This window comes from Microcaecilia unicolor, chromosome 1 (genome assembly GCF_901765095.1).
Source record: "Microcaecilia unicolor chromosome 1, aMicUni1.1, whole genome shotgun sequence".
In the NCBI taxonomy this organism is placed as follows: Eukaryota; Metazoa; Chordata; class Amphibia; order Gymnophiona; family Siphonopidae; genus Microcaecilia; species Microcaecilia unicolor.
In genome coordinates, this window is record NC_044031.1 from 621,171,586 (window position 1) to 621,191,489 (window position 19,904).

The 19,904-nt window shown below is 45.0% G+C and overlaps 1 protein-coding gene across 1 annotated transcript in view; it reads left to right on the top strand.

The window, feature by feature from the left end:
* PLEC (plectin) overlaps positions 1-19,904 on the top strand; it is a 285,737-nt gene that overhangs the window by 106,442 nt on the left and 159,391 nt on the right. Inside the window, 1 exon segment of the mRNA XM_030220355.1 lies at positions 6,252-6,313. Within this exon segment, the coding sequence (XP_030076215.1) occupies positions 6,252-6,313 (62 nt within the window).

Consider the following 19,904-nt stretch of genomic DNA (forward strand, 5'->3'; position numbering starts at 1 on the left):
ATTTCACTGATGTACACTGGGATCCGTTTGATGCCAGGGATCTCATGTGAAGGAGAAATGAGACTGGGAAGAAGAGAGAGTGGCATGTTACTGCCCGCCCTGGGAAGAGCAGCTCATCCCACAGAGCACAGAGTTCAGTACTGCTTGCAAAACGCCAGGGACCCTCTAGCAGTGAGGCCTCAGCTGCCCTTTCTTACTGCCAGTCTCTGCTCTCCAGGGGGAGGCTGTGAACCCATGTATGCCCACGGTAGCACCACCCCTTAAGTCTCCATTAAGAACTGTATGCGTATGGATCCACGGTTGAAGTTACTGATTTCGAAACAGCGAGTGATGCTCAAAGGAAATAGCATGCAAATGAGCTGCACACAATTTCAGCAAGCAGCTCGGTAGGGAAAGTGCCTAGCACATGCAGAGAATAGTCATTCGCTAAGAGTCGATGTTATACGCATGCCCAAGAAAAAAAAAAAGCTACAGCTGCATCCTAGGCGTGTGTCAGATACGTTCACCGTCTTTTTTTTTTTTTTTTTAGTTCCATGTCAATTTTTTTTACAGTTTCTTTTTGTAGGGTTCCATGACAACTTTAACACCCCTAGGGTTTTTTTGTTTATATGTGCATGTATGAAAACCGTGTGTAGCTTTTTTTTTCAGTGGCAGGTGCCATGGGCGCACCTCCACAACATGCTTCAGCCTTTTTTTTTTTTGTTCCATGACGACTTTTTCACAGTGCTATTACGTGTGGGACACATTCAAATGGCATATTTAACACACACGTGCAAATACTATTAAAATATGGCTGCAGACTGCTCTGCCGAGAAGTCGCTGTCATGCTATGAGAGCTCCAGACCCCCCGGAACATTTTGCATGTTAAAGTTAGGCGCTCCTTTCTCTGCATCGCTCGGAATACTGATTTTAATACTAATCAGCTTGTTGCAGTGCATTTGCATAGGATTATCGTTGGCTGCTACTGCAAATGGTAAGATCGACATAGAACCCCTTTGTGCATTACTCGCTGAATAACATGAACCCTAAACTCACTAGAACCAGTATAAATCGGATGTTGCTAGCATGATAAGCTTTGTGCATCGGGCCCTGAGGGGCATCGGCAAAGCTGTGAGTGAGGGTCTCAGTACCGGAATGGCAGGGTAATTTGAATTTATATGTACAGTATCTTCACAGGGCAACCAAAATGTTTGCATCGTGTAACTCTTACACTTTCAGTTGACAGGTTTCCACAGAGTGTTCCCCAGAGGGTGTTGCAGGGCAGGAATGAGGTGCACTGTGCCTGTCTCTCATTTCCATCACTTATACAGATGTGGTACTGGTTCTGAGAGGCTCATAGATGTGAGGGTCAGGCTGAATCCCAGGGAAGCTGAGAACCTAAACTGGGATTAGTATGGTTATTTCTGACTAGCGGCAGGGATTAGAACCAGGGTTATTTTAGAGAGTCAGGCCACCATTTGTTTTCATGTACTGGCTGTACTGTACATCCTTAAACTGAATCTTCATCCCTGTTCTTCCTGTGGTCACCGGCTCTTATACAGCAAAGGGTTAATGCTCTGGTGCTTTCCTGCTCTGCAGGAGCTGGGCTGTGTGTACTTGTGTGTTTGTGTCTCTGTGCATGTTTTCATTTCACACATACATGCCCGTGGCCCTGTGTCTGTACAGACTGATGTGTGTGTGCCTTTTCTTTTTTTTTTCTGGGTATCTGTGTGCCCATTTTCTTACCTTAACTTCTAAAACTGATACTTTGGCAGCCTGTGTAATAGGGCCAGGCCAACAAACTCTTTGCCTCTAGTGCATGTCGCGTGTCTTTGAGGTTTCCTGTCTGGCACTGGGCCCCAGGAGAGAACAGGGGCCCCGGGGAAGCCCAGGGCGTGGGGACACACCTAGCTGGGGAGAGAGAGGAGGAGCAGCAGCCCAGAGGAACCAGCTGAGGCAGGCCTGGGACTGCTGAGAGGGAGTGGGCAGCAGCAGCAAGGCGAGGCGTGTGCGGCACCAGAAACACACTCACTCATACACACACAGAGTTAGTCTCTCAGCAGCTGCCTGCAGCGCTTCATACACAGCTACTAGGAGAGCCTCTGAGCTGGAGGAAAGGGCTGTGCCCAGTCTGTCAGTGCAGAGGGCACCAGGGGACCTTCCTGACTCCCCGGCTCAGTTAGCACAAGTCTGAAACTCAGCAGCAGTGGTGCCAGACTGCACAGCCCTGCCCTGTCCTAGCACAAGCAAGAGAGAGAGGGCGTCTGAGACAGGAAGAAATGTCTCAGCAGCGATACCGGAGCACTGCAGCCGTGCCCAATGCCACGGGTTCCTTCCGGCAGAGGACCGACTCCGAGGATAATCTTTACCTGGCAGTGCTCAGAGCCACTGAAGGCAAAAAAGGTACTTGGGGGGGGGGGGGGGGGGGAGGAGGAGACAGCCCCTTCAAATACTCTGCACACTGTAGGCAGAAGCCCAGCACTGAATGACAGTCTGCACAGGGTTAGGCAACAGGTGACTTGGTGTATGAGAGGGCGGAAGTGGGGCACAGTGTGCTTTGAAAGCGGTGGCTCAGGGCTTGAGCCCCCTGGGCCCTGTCATCTTGTCTTTGGGCCTGGGAGGGTGTCACAGACAGGTGTCTGTAAGATCAGGGTCGAATGCGGCTCTGCCAGCTCAGTTCCTGCATATACCAGCATGGTAGTGCTTCTGTTCTATTTCATTTTGCTCTTCTCACTTGTATTTTATTTTTTTAAGTTCATGCACTTATACATGGAATAAAGGTGTGCACCTATTTTAAGTGTTACACCTCCTGTTTTTAAAATCTGTTTCAGTGACTTCTCTTTCTCCTATATGTGCTGTATCTCTACTTTTAATACATCAGCGTGTTGCCTACATGGGATGCTGATGAAGCATCTCTCTTCAGCTGTCTGTGTTGTATTTATGCTTTATGTAGCAGTGTGAAAGCTGTTGATGAAGTTTCTTTTCAGCTTTATGTGATATATATATATATATTTATTTTTGTTACATTTGTACACTGTGCTTTCCCACTCATGGCAGGCTCAATGCGGCTTACATGGGGCAATGGAGGGTTAAGTGACTTGCCCAGAGTCACATGGAGCTGCCTGTGCCTGAAGTGGGAATTGAACTCAGTTCCTCAGGACCAAAGTCCACCACCCTAACCACTAGGCCACTCCTCCACATGTTTCACATGTATAAGTGACACACCTACACAAGGATATATTCTTCAGCTATCTGTGCTCTATTCATATTTCACAGGTACATAACTACATAAGCATTGCCTTACTAGAACAGGTCAAGGATTCAGTGGAGGTCTGGTCTTCAGCTGTCTGTGCTGTATTCATGCTTTACCTGTATCTGTATGACAATTGCATGGGACTCTATGGATATTACATATATTGCTCTGATACTTGTGAGGGAGAATGGGGATTGAAAGGATTCTGTTGATGAACAGTGCAGTAGCACCGTACATACTTAACTTTGGAATGATGGAAGTAATTTAGTGAAAGAACATTTCTGTAAAAGTTTGAATGAAGTGAGGAGTCTCTTGATTTTTTTTTTTTGACTGAAACTGCTGCCCACAGACTTTTACAGTTTAATTTTTGGCCATTGTGTAAGTGCTTTTGACTCATGGTAGGATTAGGGGTTTTGGAGGCCACTTGGAGGAGAAGGAAAATTGGAAGTTTTCATTGGGTTGGAGGAGAGCACAGCCTGGTGTTGTTGGGGTCCCCTAGTGTTTGATTTTCTCCTGCATCCCCTGTTCTTTACCTTTAGCAGTTAAAGGAGGAGGGGGAAGGAGAAGGGGGTGTAAGTGTGTGTGTGTTTCATTTCTGGATTTAGCACTTGGCTTCCTGCAGGGGTAGAACAGTGTGCATCTTTGCTAGAAAGAGGGGTGCTTGTCTCCCTGTGTGCCCCCCCCCTCAATTTCTGACTTCCTGCAGGGGTAGAGCAGTGTGCATCTTTGCTGAAAGGAGGGGTGCTTTTCTCCCCGTGTGCTCACTCCCCCCTCCCCCAGTCTCTGGCTTCCCCCACCCTGCAGTGATAAGGAGCCCTGGAATGTAAGTGAGAGGTTGATTTCAGTAAAGTGATGCATTAACCTTTGGTAGGGAGGAGGTGAGCTATGCTCAGCAGATGATCCTGAAGGCTGACACACCTTTCTTATAGGCCTTTCAAGGTTTTGCTCAGGACACTCACTCACCCTTCCAGGGGTGTGGCGTGGACCAGTGGCTCCATCTCTGTGTTCTGAAATACAAAACTGCTTTCCTGTCTGCAGCATGGAGAGAAATAATATGGAGCTGTGATGGGGATGATAAATGGAAAGGAGAACTAGGAGTAAGACCAGCAAAGGGTAGGAAGGGGCATAGTTGTGCTAAAAATACAAAGTTTTCTGCAGACAATGCTGAGTGTAGTGGAGCAGAGCAGCTTGTCTCTTTAGTGACATACACATAGCGTATGCCAGAAGGTTAAGTGACTTTTGAAGGTCACTGAAGAGAGAGCATCTTTGTGAGGCCTGCAAAGCTCAAGCATCTGTGTCCAATTTGCGGTTTGTTCATGTGACTGCAGCTAATAACTCTGTTTCCAACCACTGGCTACTGCATCCTGAGCTTTGCTTTGATCCCTCCCTGAATATTTGGCTAGGAGCCTGATACACAGCAGTTTGAAGCCCATCTAGTGTGAAACCCTTCAGCAAGGGGAGGCGTAGTAGAGAGGGTTGTCCTTTTGCCTGTGAAGGGACTGGGTGGCACATTCACAGTCTGGGTGGGGGAAGACATGGGGGCCAGACTGCAGGCAGCCAAACGCTCCAGCCCGCAGGATTACAGACACTTTTTGGAAAGTTTCACGCTGTTCTTTTCCCGCTTCTTTCATTGCTCTCAGCAGTGGGATTCTGGAGCAGACTGGGAGGAGGGAGGGGAGGGAACAAGAAAAGCAGAGACAGACAGAGGAAGAATGAGTATGAAAAGACTGGGAAGGAGAGAGAATTCATACCCTCTTCACTTCAGGGAAAAGCAGTGAGAGCAGGAGGAGAGGTGAAACCTCTCTCCAATACCCTCCTCACATCAGGGAAAAGCAGTGAGTGGAGGAGGAGGAGGAGGAGATGAAGCTTCTCCCCCCAACTCCTGCAGCTGCCCAGTTATTGTACCTGACAGCTGACTCACTCTCAAGCCCCATTTCCTCTGCCTGCTGACTGAGTCAGTCTTCCTCTCCAGATGTGGCAGGGAAGGTTCCCATTCTCCCTCCTTCCTTTCCCACCAGGAGCGGCTGGGGCTGGCGCCCTGTTCATCTGCCCCTGGGGAGCCTGGGGTTGCTGTCCCAGCTGCCTCTGTTGCTTTTACTTTGGCTTTACAGTGACTGCTGAAAAGCTCTTGGGAAGGGGTTAAGTATGGTTGTCAGCTAGTTCCAGATGGTCAGGACAGTCTGATTCAGTTCTGGATTTACCCCACTGCATGCAGGTATTTGTAGTCTTGCCTTTCATAGAGAATGCAATTGGACAATCAGAATTGCAAGTCCTGGCATGCATTGGGGTCAAACCAGGACAGGATCAGCCCACCCTGAAATTTTGGACACAACTGGCATTGGTAGGCATTAGAGATACCCAACTTCTGACAGCCAGCATTGGTCTGGCTTCTGAGTACTATGGACAAGGTATTACTGATGCCTGGGCCTCTGGGTACTATGGATAACGTATTTTAGATTCTTGGGTCCATGGAAGCCACATATAAGGTATTATACATTCTTGGGCCACTGAGTACCAAAGATAAGGTGTTAGTGATGCCTGAGCCCTTGAGTACCACGGACAAGGTGTTAATGATGCCTGGGTCTCTGAGTGCCATGGATAAGGTATTACAGATGGTTGAGGCCACGAGTAAATGGATAAGATGTTAATGATGCCTGGGCCCCTGAGTACCACAGATAAGGTGTTAGTGATGCCTGGGCCCCTGAGTACCATATATAAGGTGTTAGTGATGCCTGGGCCCCTGAGTACCACAAATAAGGTGTTAGTGATGCCTGGGCCCTGAATACCATAGAAAAATTGTTAGTGATGCTTGGGCTCCTGAGTGCTGTAGATAAGGTGTCATTGATTGCTTGGGTTATAAAATATCACTGGCGCCTGGATTACTGAAACTCACTGATTAAGGTACCTGCAATATTACAGATTCTTAGTTTCCTGGAAGCCGCAGTTAAGATATTACACATTCTTAAACTCACAGATATTAGGATAATATTCTAAACCAGGGCTCTCTCTTCTCTTCCAGATGAACGGGATCGAGTGCAGAAGAAAACATTTACAAAATGGGTCAACAAGCATCTCATCAAGGTGAGAGGGGAGTGAGGGTCACTTGTAGGAAAGTACACTATAGGGTGGAGTGTAAAAAGGGGCGTTGGAAGGGGAACAGGGTGGGGATGGTGGGATATGTCTAAGAGAGGGGACAGGGAGAGCCGGAGGAGAAATTAATAGTGTATATGTGGAAATTGTATGGCTGGTTGATCTGTTTCTCCATCAGAAATAAATGGCCACAGGTTACAATGGCCAGCTCTTAGGCTGAAGGAGCTTGTAGCAGGGCAGGGAGTCTATGTGTATCTCACAGAGCATTTCCTGAGCCCCTTACCCAGTCTATCCCTCTTTCTCCCCTCTTGAAACAGGGTCTTCCCATCTCATAGATGGAAGGTTGATGATACCCTTCACCCGTGATCTCCCTGCCAATCCCTCCTCTTCACCCCACACATTCCCCAGAGCGAGCCAAAAGTGTTTACAAAATTAGGCCATAGGGTAGATGTTGGGGTTCTTTCAGCATCAGCAGTTTGGCCATCAAGGCTCCAGAGTGACCTGCGCTCAGCCAAAGACGCTTGTTGTGCACTTCCCCATGGGGCTGTGACTGCAAGGAGCTCAAGCAGACACGTCTCAGGGACACGTTGCTTTTTAAACATCAGCATAGGGTTAGATTAAGACTTAAATTTTGTTGCGTGTTTGCCTATTTTTAAAACTTTCTTGGTTTAGGGAAGGTAGTATATAAGCATGGCACACAGTCACACACACTGATGTGTGCCTGTTGCAGGTCTTCCAGGATACACATCCCAGCCTTTAACGCGCCCCCTGGAAATGGGCTCTTGGAAGGTTGCCCATGTTTGGTGCATTGGTGCACAGGGTGTGTACACATTGAGTGAAAGCATTCCCAGTGGCAGGAATTGCAAATATGTATTTAATTTGATTTTTTAATCGCCTCTATCCTAGGACCCAAAGCAAGCTGCACAGTTTAAACAGTGTGCATCATTTTATCATACACCTCTCAATGTACAAAGCGATTTAAGTGGACAGGAGAGGGGAGCCGCCCAACCTCTATATTCGGCAGTGCCACTTAGTATTGGCTCTGATTGCCCATGTAGAAAGTGGGCAGGTTAGGGGCAGTATTGGGGAGAAGCTGGCGGTATTTAGTGCCGGCACTTGCATAGCTAACCTGGCCTATTTAGGACAGCTCAAAAGCTGTCCTAAATAGATTGGTTATCTATGCGGGTGCCGGCACCTGTATAATTTTCGCATTCATTTTATTACCCCTCCTGCCTCCCACCCCTCCTTCCGGTCATCCTCCCTCCACCCCATGACATTAAGAACCCCCCTCCCTCCCCAGGCCTACATTAGATCCCTGGTGATCCAATAAAGGTGATGAGAGAAGGAGCAAACTCCACTGGCTTCTGCCCCAAGTGGCAACATTTTCAAAGTGGGTGCTGCAACCTCTCGCAGTACTGTGGCTGGAGGGCGGGTGACCAGAAGAAGGGAAATGGGACTTGATATACCGCCTTTCTGAGGTTTTTCCAATTACATTCAAAGCAGTTTACATATATTCAGGTACTTATTTTGTACCAGGGGCAGTGGAGGGTTAAGTGACTTGCCCAGAGTCACAAGGAGCTGCAGTGGGAATCGAACTCAGTTCCTCAGGATCAAAGTCCACTGCACTAACAACTAGGCTCCTTCTCCACTAGCAACATTCCATGTAGAAGCCTGCCCTTGCAGATCAGCAACGCGGCCGCGCAGGCTTCTGTTTCTGTGAGTCTGACATCCTGCACATACGTGCAGGACGTCAGACTCACAGAAACAGAAGCCTGCGCAGCCGTGTTGCTGACCTGCAAGGGCAGGCTTCTACATGGAATGTTGCTAGTGGAATAGCAACATTCCATGTAGAATCTCCAATAGGGAAAGGGGAAATGGGACTTGATATACCGCCTTTCTGAGGTTTTTGCAACTACATTCAAAGCTGTTTACATATATTCAGATACTTATTTTGTACCAGGGTCAATGGAAGGTTAAGTGACTTGCCCAGAGTCACAAGGAGCTGCAGTGGGAATCGAACTCAGTTCCCCAGGATCAAAGTCCACTGCACTAACTACTAGGCTACTCGCTGGAGAGGGCTCAGAGGGGTAAAAAAACAACTTAGGAAGTTATACGGGTCCTGGCCAATATTCAGCTGAGGCCTATTTAAAATGTCTTACGTGGGCCCCACCTGAACATCAGCCAGGAGCAATGTGAGCTTGGGCAACTAGCAGCGGTTGAATTAGCCCTGGATATTCAGTGCCCGTGGCTGCACATGGCCTGGCACTAAATATCCGAGGCTGGCTAGCGACGGTCAGCATTTTTTAAAAATGCTAACTGCTGCTGTCTGAATATTACCCCCTGCAGATTTTTAACAGCCCCCAACAACATTCCAACCCCAATCTTCCATTAACATTTATAATCTCATTAACCATAATATCAATAATTGCCCTACCCACATACCCTGGCCACAATTAAAACCAAAACGAATTAGCCGTAATCAATACAGCACCAACATTAAAAGCCCCATTCTGTGACATTTCATTCCCACCCTGAACCCTAACATTTACACCCCTCCCTCTCATCTTGCTGTTTAAGAAGCCTCTATACATAACCAGGTCCAGAATAATTTCCCAAACTGCAGGCAAACCAGAAAATAGCATATTTTCTCATGTAGTTCATCCCAAAAGAGGGGTAATAACAGGAAAAGTCCTGCATGTCACCCTGTCCTGACCAACCTGGTTCATACCAGGCACCACCAAAAGCACTTTTCCTGCTATATAACTTTCCAAATTATCTCGCAGATATTTGGGGGGCCAATCCAGTGAAAGTAACAGACAGTGTGTTAAATTTTAGCCTGTGGGTATCAGGCACCTTCCCAAACACTCTGCTGCAGTACGCCATGGTAGAGTGAATACTCCTGTCTCCAAAGGATACAAGACAGGTGTTAAATATGAGGTAGAAGGGAACGAACGAAGCTGGCAGTTCATTCTAAGCATCCAAAATGAGAGCTGGCCAGTGCTGATAGTTCATCATCAACAACTTTATTTTAAATTGCAAAGAGGTAATAAACTATCTAAGCGGTTTGCAAGCTGATGGACAGGGTGGAATTTGTCCTGATCCACAGATCCTCTACCCATGGGAAGGGTGGACCATTTAAGCACAAGCATTCTGCTGGTTTCTCCTTGCTTCTGCTAACCCACCTGACTTCTGATTTTCTTGTATTCATCTGCAGCCTATGGTCCTGAAGCCCTTCTGCCACCTTTGTTAAGCATGTAAACCTCTGTTCAGTCCCTGTTTACTAGAAAAAAGTTTAGATTATCATCAGTAACTAAATATCGCACCTTGCTTGCTTCAGAATCTCCCGTGGCTGGCCTCAAATGATAAACAGGAAGGGGGTAGCAGTGTGCCCTGCTGAAGCCCATGTGTCAGTTTCTAGGGTCACGTGTCTTTTCTTTGAGGCTTTTCCACACTGTGGAAGGAACATCCAACAGCATGCATGTTTATATGAATATGTTTATACCAGCTCCAAAAAATGGGGGTAAACGTGTGCCTGTATTCTACAAATGTACCCACATAATTCATAAAATATGAACGTGTGTTGCAACTCTGCCAAAACTGTGCTTCCAGAAATACCAGTGTGCAGTCTTCCTAAAAGTCTGTGTTATGTCCAGCCACACGGTTTACAAAAGACCTATTCTGCACGTGAAGCACGTGTCCACATGGAAGAACCTTTACCCCGTACAGTGGAATTCTGTGCTGGTTGTGTCGTGTATGACAATCCGTGTCAGTGGTGCTTGTGCATTTTGTGAGGTCATTGGGCGTGATCAGGGCTGAATTGCGATTGGTTGGTGCCTTGTGATGTCATAGTTACATCACTCAAGGGGGTTTGGCACAAAACGTCTGAATCCAACCGACTAGTCAAGGCTCGAGTTTTCTCATTCAGTAGCACCTCAAGGCTGGTGTTTTCTCATTCAGTAGCACCCTGGAGCATTTGTTTCTGAGAAGCGAAAGAAACCCTTCTGTGCCATGGCCTCCTGCCATCTGCTGGATCTGAGGAGCATGGCAGAGAGGGTGTCTGCTCCCCAGTTTTCCATGTGAAATCTAAATGAAGGTTCGACAATGTCATAAGGCAGAGAAACTGGTAGCAGGAATCAACAGTCACTTGCAACAGAAGTCTGCCCTGGAAACAGACAGATAGGAGAGATGGACTGGTAAGTGTGGGTGTGTTTATGGGAGAGAGGGATGGATGCGAGCTTTGGAACTTGTGTCACTGCACTTGTTTATGGGCAGGTTGGACACGTTTCTGCGTGGGATGGTTTGGGTAGAGTGTACTCTGCCTGGGAGGGAGAGGTGGGTTTGAAAACGACCTCTGACCTCTTTAGGTCCCTTCCAGTGTGTAGACAGAAGGGAGTGGTTAGTGCAGTGAGCTTTGATCTTGATGAACTGGGTTTGATTCCCACTGCAGCTCCTTGTGACTCTGGGCCCCAGGAACAAAATAAGTACTTAAATATAATATGTAAACCTCTTTGATTGTAACCACAGAAAGGCGGAATATCAAGTCCCCTTTCCCTTTTATCCTGCCCCTATCAGCCTGTCTGGATGTTGACATGGTAAGGGAGGATCCTGACTGTCAACACTGGTTCTCCTGGCCTGCCGATTCTCTCGGCTGCTCTGTAGGAGCTCTTGCACTGGATCTGGTGAACACGTCACCTGTGTCCTGAGTAGTTCCTTCTACTTATTTGAATCCTGGGGAAGCGGGTTCAATTCCCTCTGCAGCTCCGAGTGACCCTGGGCAAGTCACTTAGCCCTCCGTTGTCCCAGGTACAATATATAACTTAGATTTTGAGCCCCTTAGGGACAGTGCAAAGTACCTGTAATAGAAATTGTAAACTGCATAGTCGTTTCAGGAACCACTCACAGTATACCTAGTGCTGCCAATAAAATAAATAAATAAATAAAATTGAAGTCTTATGCCACTAAAAGTTGAGCAAGTCCTTTGGGGGGGGGGGGGGGGAAGAAGCGGTTCACAATCTAAGTTTGTATGTGAGACAAATGGAGGGTTAAGTGACGTGTGCAAGGCCACAAGGAACTGTGGTGGGATTTGAACCCTGGTCTCCTTGCTTCTAGCCTGCTGCTCTAACCACTAGGCTGCTGCTGCACTCCAGTGTGTAGTAGTGGGGAATGGATAGTCCAGCCCATGCTTCATCAATGTCTTTACAAGTGAAAGGCTGGCCCAACCAGCAGGCAGGACTAGGCACTTGCCTAGGGCAGCAGCTTCTGGGGACACCAAAGAGTAGCTGCTGTAAAGGAAAACAATAGATCCTGACAACCAGAATCTGAAAGAAATGGGAGGCGCTTTCACCAGCAGAGAGGGGGGGGGGGTGGAGGGAACAGTTTTCAAATAGTCCTTCACCCAGATTATCCCAGGAGGGCTGGTGCTGGGCTTATCATAGTTCCTGGGGTTGGGGAGGGGGGGAGAATAGGGGGCTGAAAGTTGGTCCTGGGTTGCTAATACCCTTGCACTGGCCTGCACTAGTGAGGTTCTGTTCACACTGTTTCTTGGCATTTGAGTAAGTGAAAAGGAACAGCCCTGGCAGCTCAACAAAAATCAGCTGACTAGGTAATGCTTTGTGCTGTAAGGAGAGGGAGCCAAGTCTAAGTTCAGCCATCAGTCTGTAGCCTGTCACATCTCCCTAATCTGCAACACCATCCCCATACATCTTCTCTGGAGCAATTCCCCCTCCCACGTCATCCCCATCTCTGTACTCCTTCCACACACCCTCCTTGTCCCTGTAACACATTTTCCCATTTCATTTCCTCTTCCCACATCATCTGCATTTCTGTATTCTCTCCCCAACCTGCAACACCCATCTTTCTTCCTCACTCCTGCAGCCCTGTTTTCTTGCCATGGCTTCCCCCTTTCTCTTCATCTTTCTCCTGTACAGCAGCCCTATATTCTGTGTCCCCTGCAGCTACACCCCTCCCCCTCACTCCTTCCCTTGCACCCCTCTGTTCTGGAACATCCACCCTCATCTCACCTCCCTTGTATCCCCCATCCCATTCCTCAGCCTCCACATCTGTATTGGCTTGTTGTCATTTGACGGGTCAACTTTAAGATCTTGGTGTTAATTCATAGGACCTTGAATATTATGTCTTCACCACCTCGTCAATTATGTTCAATGAATAAAGGTTTACTTGAGGTCCCCTCTTTTTGACAGGTTCCATATGCAGACTCACCCGCCAAGATGTTGTCTGAGCAATTCCATTGCTATTAGTTGTTTTTTTTTTTAAGCCTGTTTATTTAGGCAAGCGTTTTCAGAGTAGAATTTCTTACCTTTTGAAATTAAGCTGAGTTGAGGTAGTAGCAGCAATTTTAGAGGCAGTTAGGTTTTAAGGTCTTATTTTAGTTATTTTATTTGGTGTGTTTTATGATGTTTTGTGTATGCATTATGGATGTTATTTGTAAACCACTTAGATAATGTGGGGTATAAATTTCCTGACTTTGTAACTAAACAAGAGCCAGGAAAACAGCTGGGTAGGCACTTCGGCAGTCTGGAAATCCGCAGAAGGAGATCAGCCCTACCTGGCCAGTGTTGTGACTCTTAAACCTGTATCTTTATTGCCCCAAGACAGAGTGTGGGCAGTTCAGGAGAGCAGGGCTGCTGGGGAAACGGTAAAATGTAACATACATCGGAAATTCTTTCTAAAGTGTGTGGAGTTCCCCTGATATGGAGCCAACCCTCCAGAGTAAGAGAAGAGCTTCCTGTAGATTCAAGTACAGAACCTGCTCCTCTGAAACGTCATAACATAACTTCAAATTCCCAATGCGCACAAGTGCTGGAAAGCCAGTAATCTGCTCTGGGCTATGTGGGTAAGGAATTGGTGGGAGATGCATCCTGGGCTGTTTACAAAATCCTGATTGGTGTAGAATGAGTAAAAGTAAATCAATTTTTTTTTACTCGTTCCAAAAGTACAAAGACTAGGGGACGCTCGAGGAAGTTACATGGAAATACTGTTAAAACAAATAGGAGGAAATATTTTTTTCACTCAATGAATAGTTAAGCTCTGGAATTCTTTGCCGGAGGATGTGGTCTTCCTCCTGCGGTCAAATATTGGCCCTCACTCTATCTGCGCTGTTATTTTTTATATGTGTCCAGTTCTATCAGAATTCTTTTATGTTTGTTTTCCGTGGGAAAAATGTTTACTATAGAATGCCCTTAGATTATAAGCCTTCTTGGGAAGAGAAATTTCCTATTTCCATCTAACTGTTCTCCTGGGCATACAGAATGGGATGCATGGAGCCAGCAATAGCATAACACAGTATAACAATTGTCATACTAGGTCAGACCGAGGACCCATCTCGCTTAATATCCTGATTCCAGCAGTGACCAGTCCAGATCACAAGTACCTGGCAGAATCCCAAAGAGCAGCAAGATTCTGGAAATCCAAACAGCAGCAAGATTCCATGATACTGAATCCCCAGGATAAGCAGTGGCTTTCCCCAGGTGTACCTTAATAACGGTTTATGGACTTTTCCTCCAGGAATTTTCAAAATTTTTTAGTAGAGAGTTGTGGTATCCGCGTTAGTCCACTTTTAAAGGTAATCTATAGAAATAAAAGAAAATAAAACATGGAAAAGAAAATAAGATGATACCTTTTTTATTGGACATAATACATTTCTTGATTAGCTTTCGAAGGTTGCCCTTCTTCATCAGATCGGAAATAAGCAAATGTTGGTAGATGACATTTAGTTACTGTCATCTACCAACATTTGCTTATTTCCGATCTGATGAAGAAGGGCGACCTTCGAAAGCTAATCAAGAAATGTATTAAGCTATGTCCAATAAAAAAGGTATCATCTTATTTTCTTTTCCATGTTTTATTTTCTTTTATTTCTATTGATTACAACATTTTTTAAAAACCCAGTTACATTAACTTCTTTTTCAACCTGCTCTAACTTCTTTTTCCACTTGCTCCAGCAATGAGTTCCAGAGCTTGACTATACACTGAGTGAAAAATTATTTATCCTATTAACATGCTTCCTGCTACACTATCTCCGTCTCCTCTGAACTCTCTGGATTTCACCGGAGTCTCCTGTATTTTGTTAGTCTCCCCTGGTATTTTCAGTCTCTGTGCTCTGCATTTTGCCAGAGTCTCTTCTGTGTTTTTCAGCTTCAGTCACGTGTGTAGCACTTAGAAATCCTGATATAGGGGAATATTAAGCACACTGGGTTTTGTGCCGTTTCTATACTCCAGTATTGCTGAGGGCTAGTAAGGTAGCTGGTCAGAGACCAGGATTTCACATGCCCATTCCTTAAATATAAGAGCCATGCTCTGGAAGGTGAGTGCAGTGAAACTGGAGGTGAATGAATGTAAGACAGTGCCAGATATGACCAGGCAGGCAGGCAGTGTGCTGTCATGTGATTACACATGTCTGGGGCTGGAGTGCTGTCAGGGAGGAGGTCAAAGGTTGAGATGCTGGGTTGTTATGGGACAAGGATCCGCCTCCTCAGATCTTTATACCTAGCCCCTGACCTGTGAAGACAGATTTTCAATCTGGCTTTCTTCAACTCCTTTATAAAGTGGAGGGAAGTTATCTCCTCCCTCCGGCAAGATCTTTTCTGCTGTTGGAATTTGGCCAGCTCCTGACAGAGGATCCACGCTAAAGGAGACTGGTACCTGCCCCAGTTAGTTGTGATCATGTGTGAAGGAGCCATGCTCTTTAGTTAGGCTCTGACCACAAATGCAGTGTGATCATGTGGGAAGGAGACCTGCCACCACATCATGTTTTCATCACACACATCGTCAATTTTACATCCCTTGGCCGTATCTCTATCCTGTTTCATAGATTTCTCTTGCTCACATCTAGAGTAAACTTTTACTGTTAATTATGTTTGTTTTATGTTGGGGGGGGGAGATCGATGGGTTATGGAGACATTATGGGCTAGATTCTAACTATGGCATCTGACAGTTCCACGTGGAAAAAAATTACGCCTAGGCGTGTTCTCTAAAGTACACCTACATTTTATAGAATAGGCTTAAATTTCCACTTATATAGAATACGGCGAGTGCCGATCCACGTGACTAAATTTACGCCAACCAAAACCTGGTGTAAATCCTGATGCCTAAATTAGGCAAGGAGCGGGTGTATTCTATAACAATGTGCAGAGATTTTAGAAACGCCCGTGACCCACCCATTTCACGCCTATAACCACGCCCACTTTTCAACTATGAGACTTAGAATTTACGCACACCATGTTACAGAATACGCTTAGACAGTAATGCATGTAAATTCAAATTAAGGCCAGTTAGTGCTGATGATTGCTTGATTTCTATGCGGAAATCTCAGCGCAATATGTAGATTCTCAGGGTATATCACATCTGTATTCCAGCTGTTTGACAGTATTGTAAAAGTAGTCTAGGGGAAAAGAGAAAATCCTCCATACATGCAGGCCTGAGCTTGACACACCTGCTAAATACACCATAACACAGAACTGTTGTGTACACCATGTTGCTTAATGTAATAACACTGCTGGGTCATATTTCTTAGTTACAGTGTAATTATGCTACGAGAATTGTCTGCTTAGTTACAGGGGCCTGATAATCAGAAAAGCCGAGGTCTCAATATTAAAAGGATTTATGCTTCTAATTTTGCCTCTTTGAAAATTTACTAGGACTGAGTGATTAACTTTATGCTCAAAATTTCACTAAACTCCTAAATTTAGGAGCATAAAAAATGGGTGGCAAGAGGAGCAGATTTAGGGCAGGGAAAATGTTAGGAATTTAGCATTGATTTTCAGCATGGAGCTCAGAAATTAGGCCCATAAATGTAGGCAAATGAATGGCAGCCTAAAGGTATCAGCATAACTTTTAAATGCCTAAATTAGGATAATTGTTTGGCTGAAAATAGGGTACAAATTTAAGAGCCTAACTTAAAAACTTAAATTTAGACCAATTCTGTAAATTGGTGCCTGATTTTGGGATCTAGCACAAAACTACATCAGTGTGCCAAAAGGTAGGTGCCCAATTATGACAGGTTGGTGTAAGTGGGCATGGCTAGTGCAGTATGCAATGTGCACAAGTGATAGTGCTCTATTTGGTGACATGCCCATGCTTCGCCCATATGTACGCCCTCTGACAGCTGCATGAATTCAAGTGCACTGTTTATAGAATAGCACTGCCCTAGCACTTACACGCATAACTTCACATAAGCACTACTGTTCTATAAACTGGGTGCACAGTTGCTGCCTACATTTAGGCACCAGAATTGCCTTTTTTTGAATATTGGGCCCTGAGCTTCTTAATTTAGACCAGTGGTTCCCAAACCTGATCCTGGAGGCATCCCAGCCAATCAGGTTTTCAGGATATCCACAATGAATATTAATGAGAGAGATTTGCATGCACTGGAGGTAATACTTGCAAATCTTTCTCATGAATATTCATTGTGGATATCCTGAAAATCTGACTGGCTGGGATGCCTCCAGGACTCGGTTTGGGAACCACTGATTTAGACTCCTATGTTAGGAGTGGGAGGAGTAACCTAATGGTTAGTACAGTGGGCTCCTTGTGACTCTGGACAAGTCACTTAACTCCTCCGTTAACTCAGGTACAAACCCCCCCCCCCCCCCCCCCCCCCAAAGGTAGATTGTGAGCCCACTATGGGCAGAAAAAGTACTTGCATATTAGATATGACCATCTCTGGGAAAAGGTGACTAAAGTCTTAGATGCAAAATGTTAGGCATGGCCTATTTTTTATGTCATGGTGGTCCATAAACAGTCAGCAAAAGTTATATGTTTGAACGTCTATAACTTTTTTTCACATAAAAGGATGGGGTTTGGACTGTTGGATTACAAACTGTTTGCTCTAATAACATTTATTAAAACCTCTTTTTTTTTTTTTTTGCTTCTAGTGGCTGTAGTCACCTTTTCCCTGAGATGGTCATGTATATAAGCCACTTTGATAGTACCACAGAAAGGTGGTGGTGTATCAAATCCCTTCCCCCTGCTAAATTTGTGCCCTGTTGTCAGCCAAACTTAGGAGCTCAAGCTTTCAGCTGAAAATTCATTTTTTAAAGTAGAAGTTTAAAAGTTACAAACCGCCAAATAAGGAGAAGTGAAGTTTTTACACTTATCAATACAAAAACACTTCACTTTAAACGTGTTCAGCACTTGTAAAGGCAAAATCTGCTGCACGTGCTAACATTTAGGGCCCTGTTTGCTAAGCAGCGTTACAGGCGCATTAACGTCTTTAACGCACGTTAACTGTGTATGCATCTACAATATCCCTATAGGTGCCTACATGGTTAATGCACGTGCTAATTGTAGGCACGTTAAAAACGCTAACACGCCTTAGTAAACAGGGCCCTTAAAGTCTTCTGAAAAATGGGGAGGAAAAGCCTCAGATATTGCAGGTCATTTCAGCCATTTAGATAATCCTGCAGCATCAGTCACTGGCATAAAAAAAACATCCCCGAAATCAGAAAAGTTCTTATGATATATTTTTACTTCATATTTTTAAATAAATTTTCATAAAAACGCTTATATTCACAAAACGGGCTACTTATCTTCAACGTAGCAGTTATATTGCAATATAACTGCTACATTGAAGTTAAGTAGCCAGTTTTGAAGTACCCGTTTTGTGAATATAAGTGTTATATTGCAATACAACTGCTACATTGAAGCTAACTTGCCAGTTTTGTGAACATATGCGTTTTTATGAAAATGTATAAAATGGAGTAAAAATATATCATTAGAACTTTTCTGATTTCGGGGATGTTTTTTTATGCCAGTGACTGATGCAGCACGATTATCTAAATGATTACAATGACCTGCAATATCTGAGGCTTTTCCTTCCTGTTTTTCAGAAGACTTTAAGTGTTAGTGTGTGCAGCAGATCTTGCCTTTACAAGTGCCGAACACGTTTAAAATGAGGAGTTTAAAAGTTATGCTTATAAATTTAGACCTGACATTGATTTGCATAGATTTATGGGCTTAATTTATGAACCTAAGCTCCTAACGTTTCTCCACCCTAAATTTGCCTTGTTGTTGCCCACATTTTATGCTCCTAAGTGTAGGAGTTGAGTGAAATTTAGGCACCCAGCTCCATTCAGATTTCAAAGAGGCTAATGTAGGAGCATAACTCTCAAAATTAGGAGCAGAAGGCCTTTGCTTATTGGGTTCTCTGAATTACACAGTTTTGTATAGTTACACCGTGAAGATTGGTTGGTCAGTTAGTATAAATAAACTGCTGGATTGTGTTTGGTTACAGTGTAGTTACACTGAGAATCTGTTGCCTAGGTAAACTGCTAAACTGTTGTTTGGCTACAGAGTAATTCCACTGCATTTCTTAGTTACAGAGTAATTACACTGTTGGGTTGCTTAGATACAGTGTAATTACACTATGAGGAACTGAGTTATAGTGTAACTGTTGCTTAGTTACACTTCTGGGTCGGTGGTGCTTAGTTTGATTTCACTGTTGGATTGTGTTGCTTAGTTATAGTATAATGAGAAGCTGTTGCTTGGTTACAGTCAAGCCAATATTTAAAACAATTCAGCCGGCCAAGATTGGCACCTGGCCAGTTAAATGGTACTTAACCGGCTATCCGGCGATATTCAGCAGGAGATAGCCAGCTATTTCCCACTGATTATTGCTTGTTAGCGCTTAGTGGATAGCTGGTTATTTCGGGTGATAAAACCAGCTGTCCGTTGATATTCAGCACATCACCGGCTCCAAAATAGCAGTTATATTTTTGGCCAGTTTAAACTTAACCGGCCAACGCTGAATATCAGCTTGACCAGTTAAATTAAAACCAGCCAAAATACACCAAGATAGTCAATGCTGGTCACCGGAGATGGCTCGTCATTGAATATCTGGTCTCAGCGCAGCACCAACCATGGGATGCAGCCCGGCTACCTCTCGCAATCTGAATATTAGGTCCAGTGTAATTACACTGCTGGTCAGCGGTGCTTAGTGTGATTTCACTGCTGGGTCATGTTGCTTAGTTATAGTGTAATTACACTGTGGGTTGGTGGTGCTTTATGTAATTTCACTGCTGGGTCATGTTGCTTAGTTACAGTGTAATTACACTGTGGGTTAGTGATGCTTTGTGTGATTTCACTGCTGGGTCATGTTGCTTAGTTACAGTGTAATTACACTGTGGGTTGGTGATGCTTTGTGTGATTTCAGTGTTGGGTGGTGTTGCTTAGTTACAGTGTAATACTACTGTATGTTCCGAGCACTTTACCCCTCTTCACTGCACAGCACAGCACATTAGTCACTGTGTCTCTGTTGTGTAATATAGAAACCCTTCTATGTGATATGAATGACAGAGACTCCTGCACTGATGATTGCCCACCTCCATGAACTTCCTGCAAAGGGGTTTTCATCTGTGAGCAGCTTTCTATTTTAATGGTACATGCTCCTCTGGTTATTCATCCAAGTCTTTGTGGAAAATGTTACTGTATATCTGGCTAACTCATGCCTCACAAGTCCATTTGCAGAACCATATGTACACACATCACAGAAGAGAGAGAGAGCATACAGAGCTTGTGACACACCATTATACACACACACACAAACACACAGCACAGAGTTTGTGAC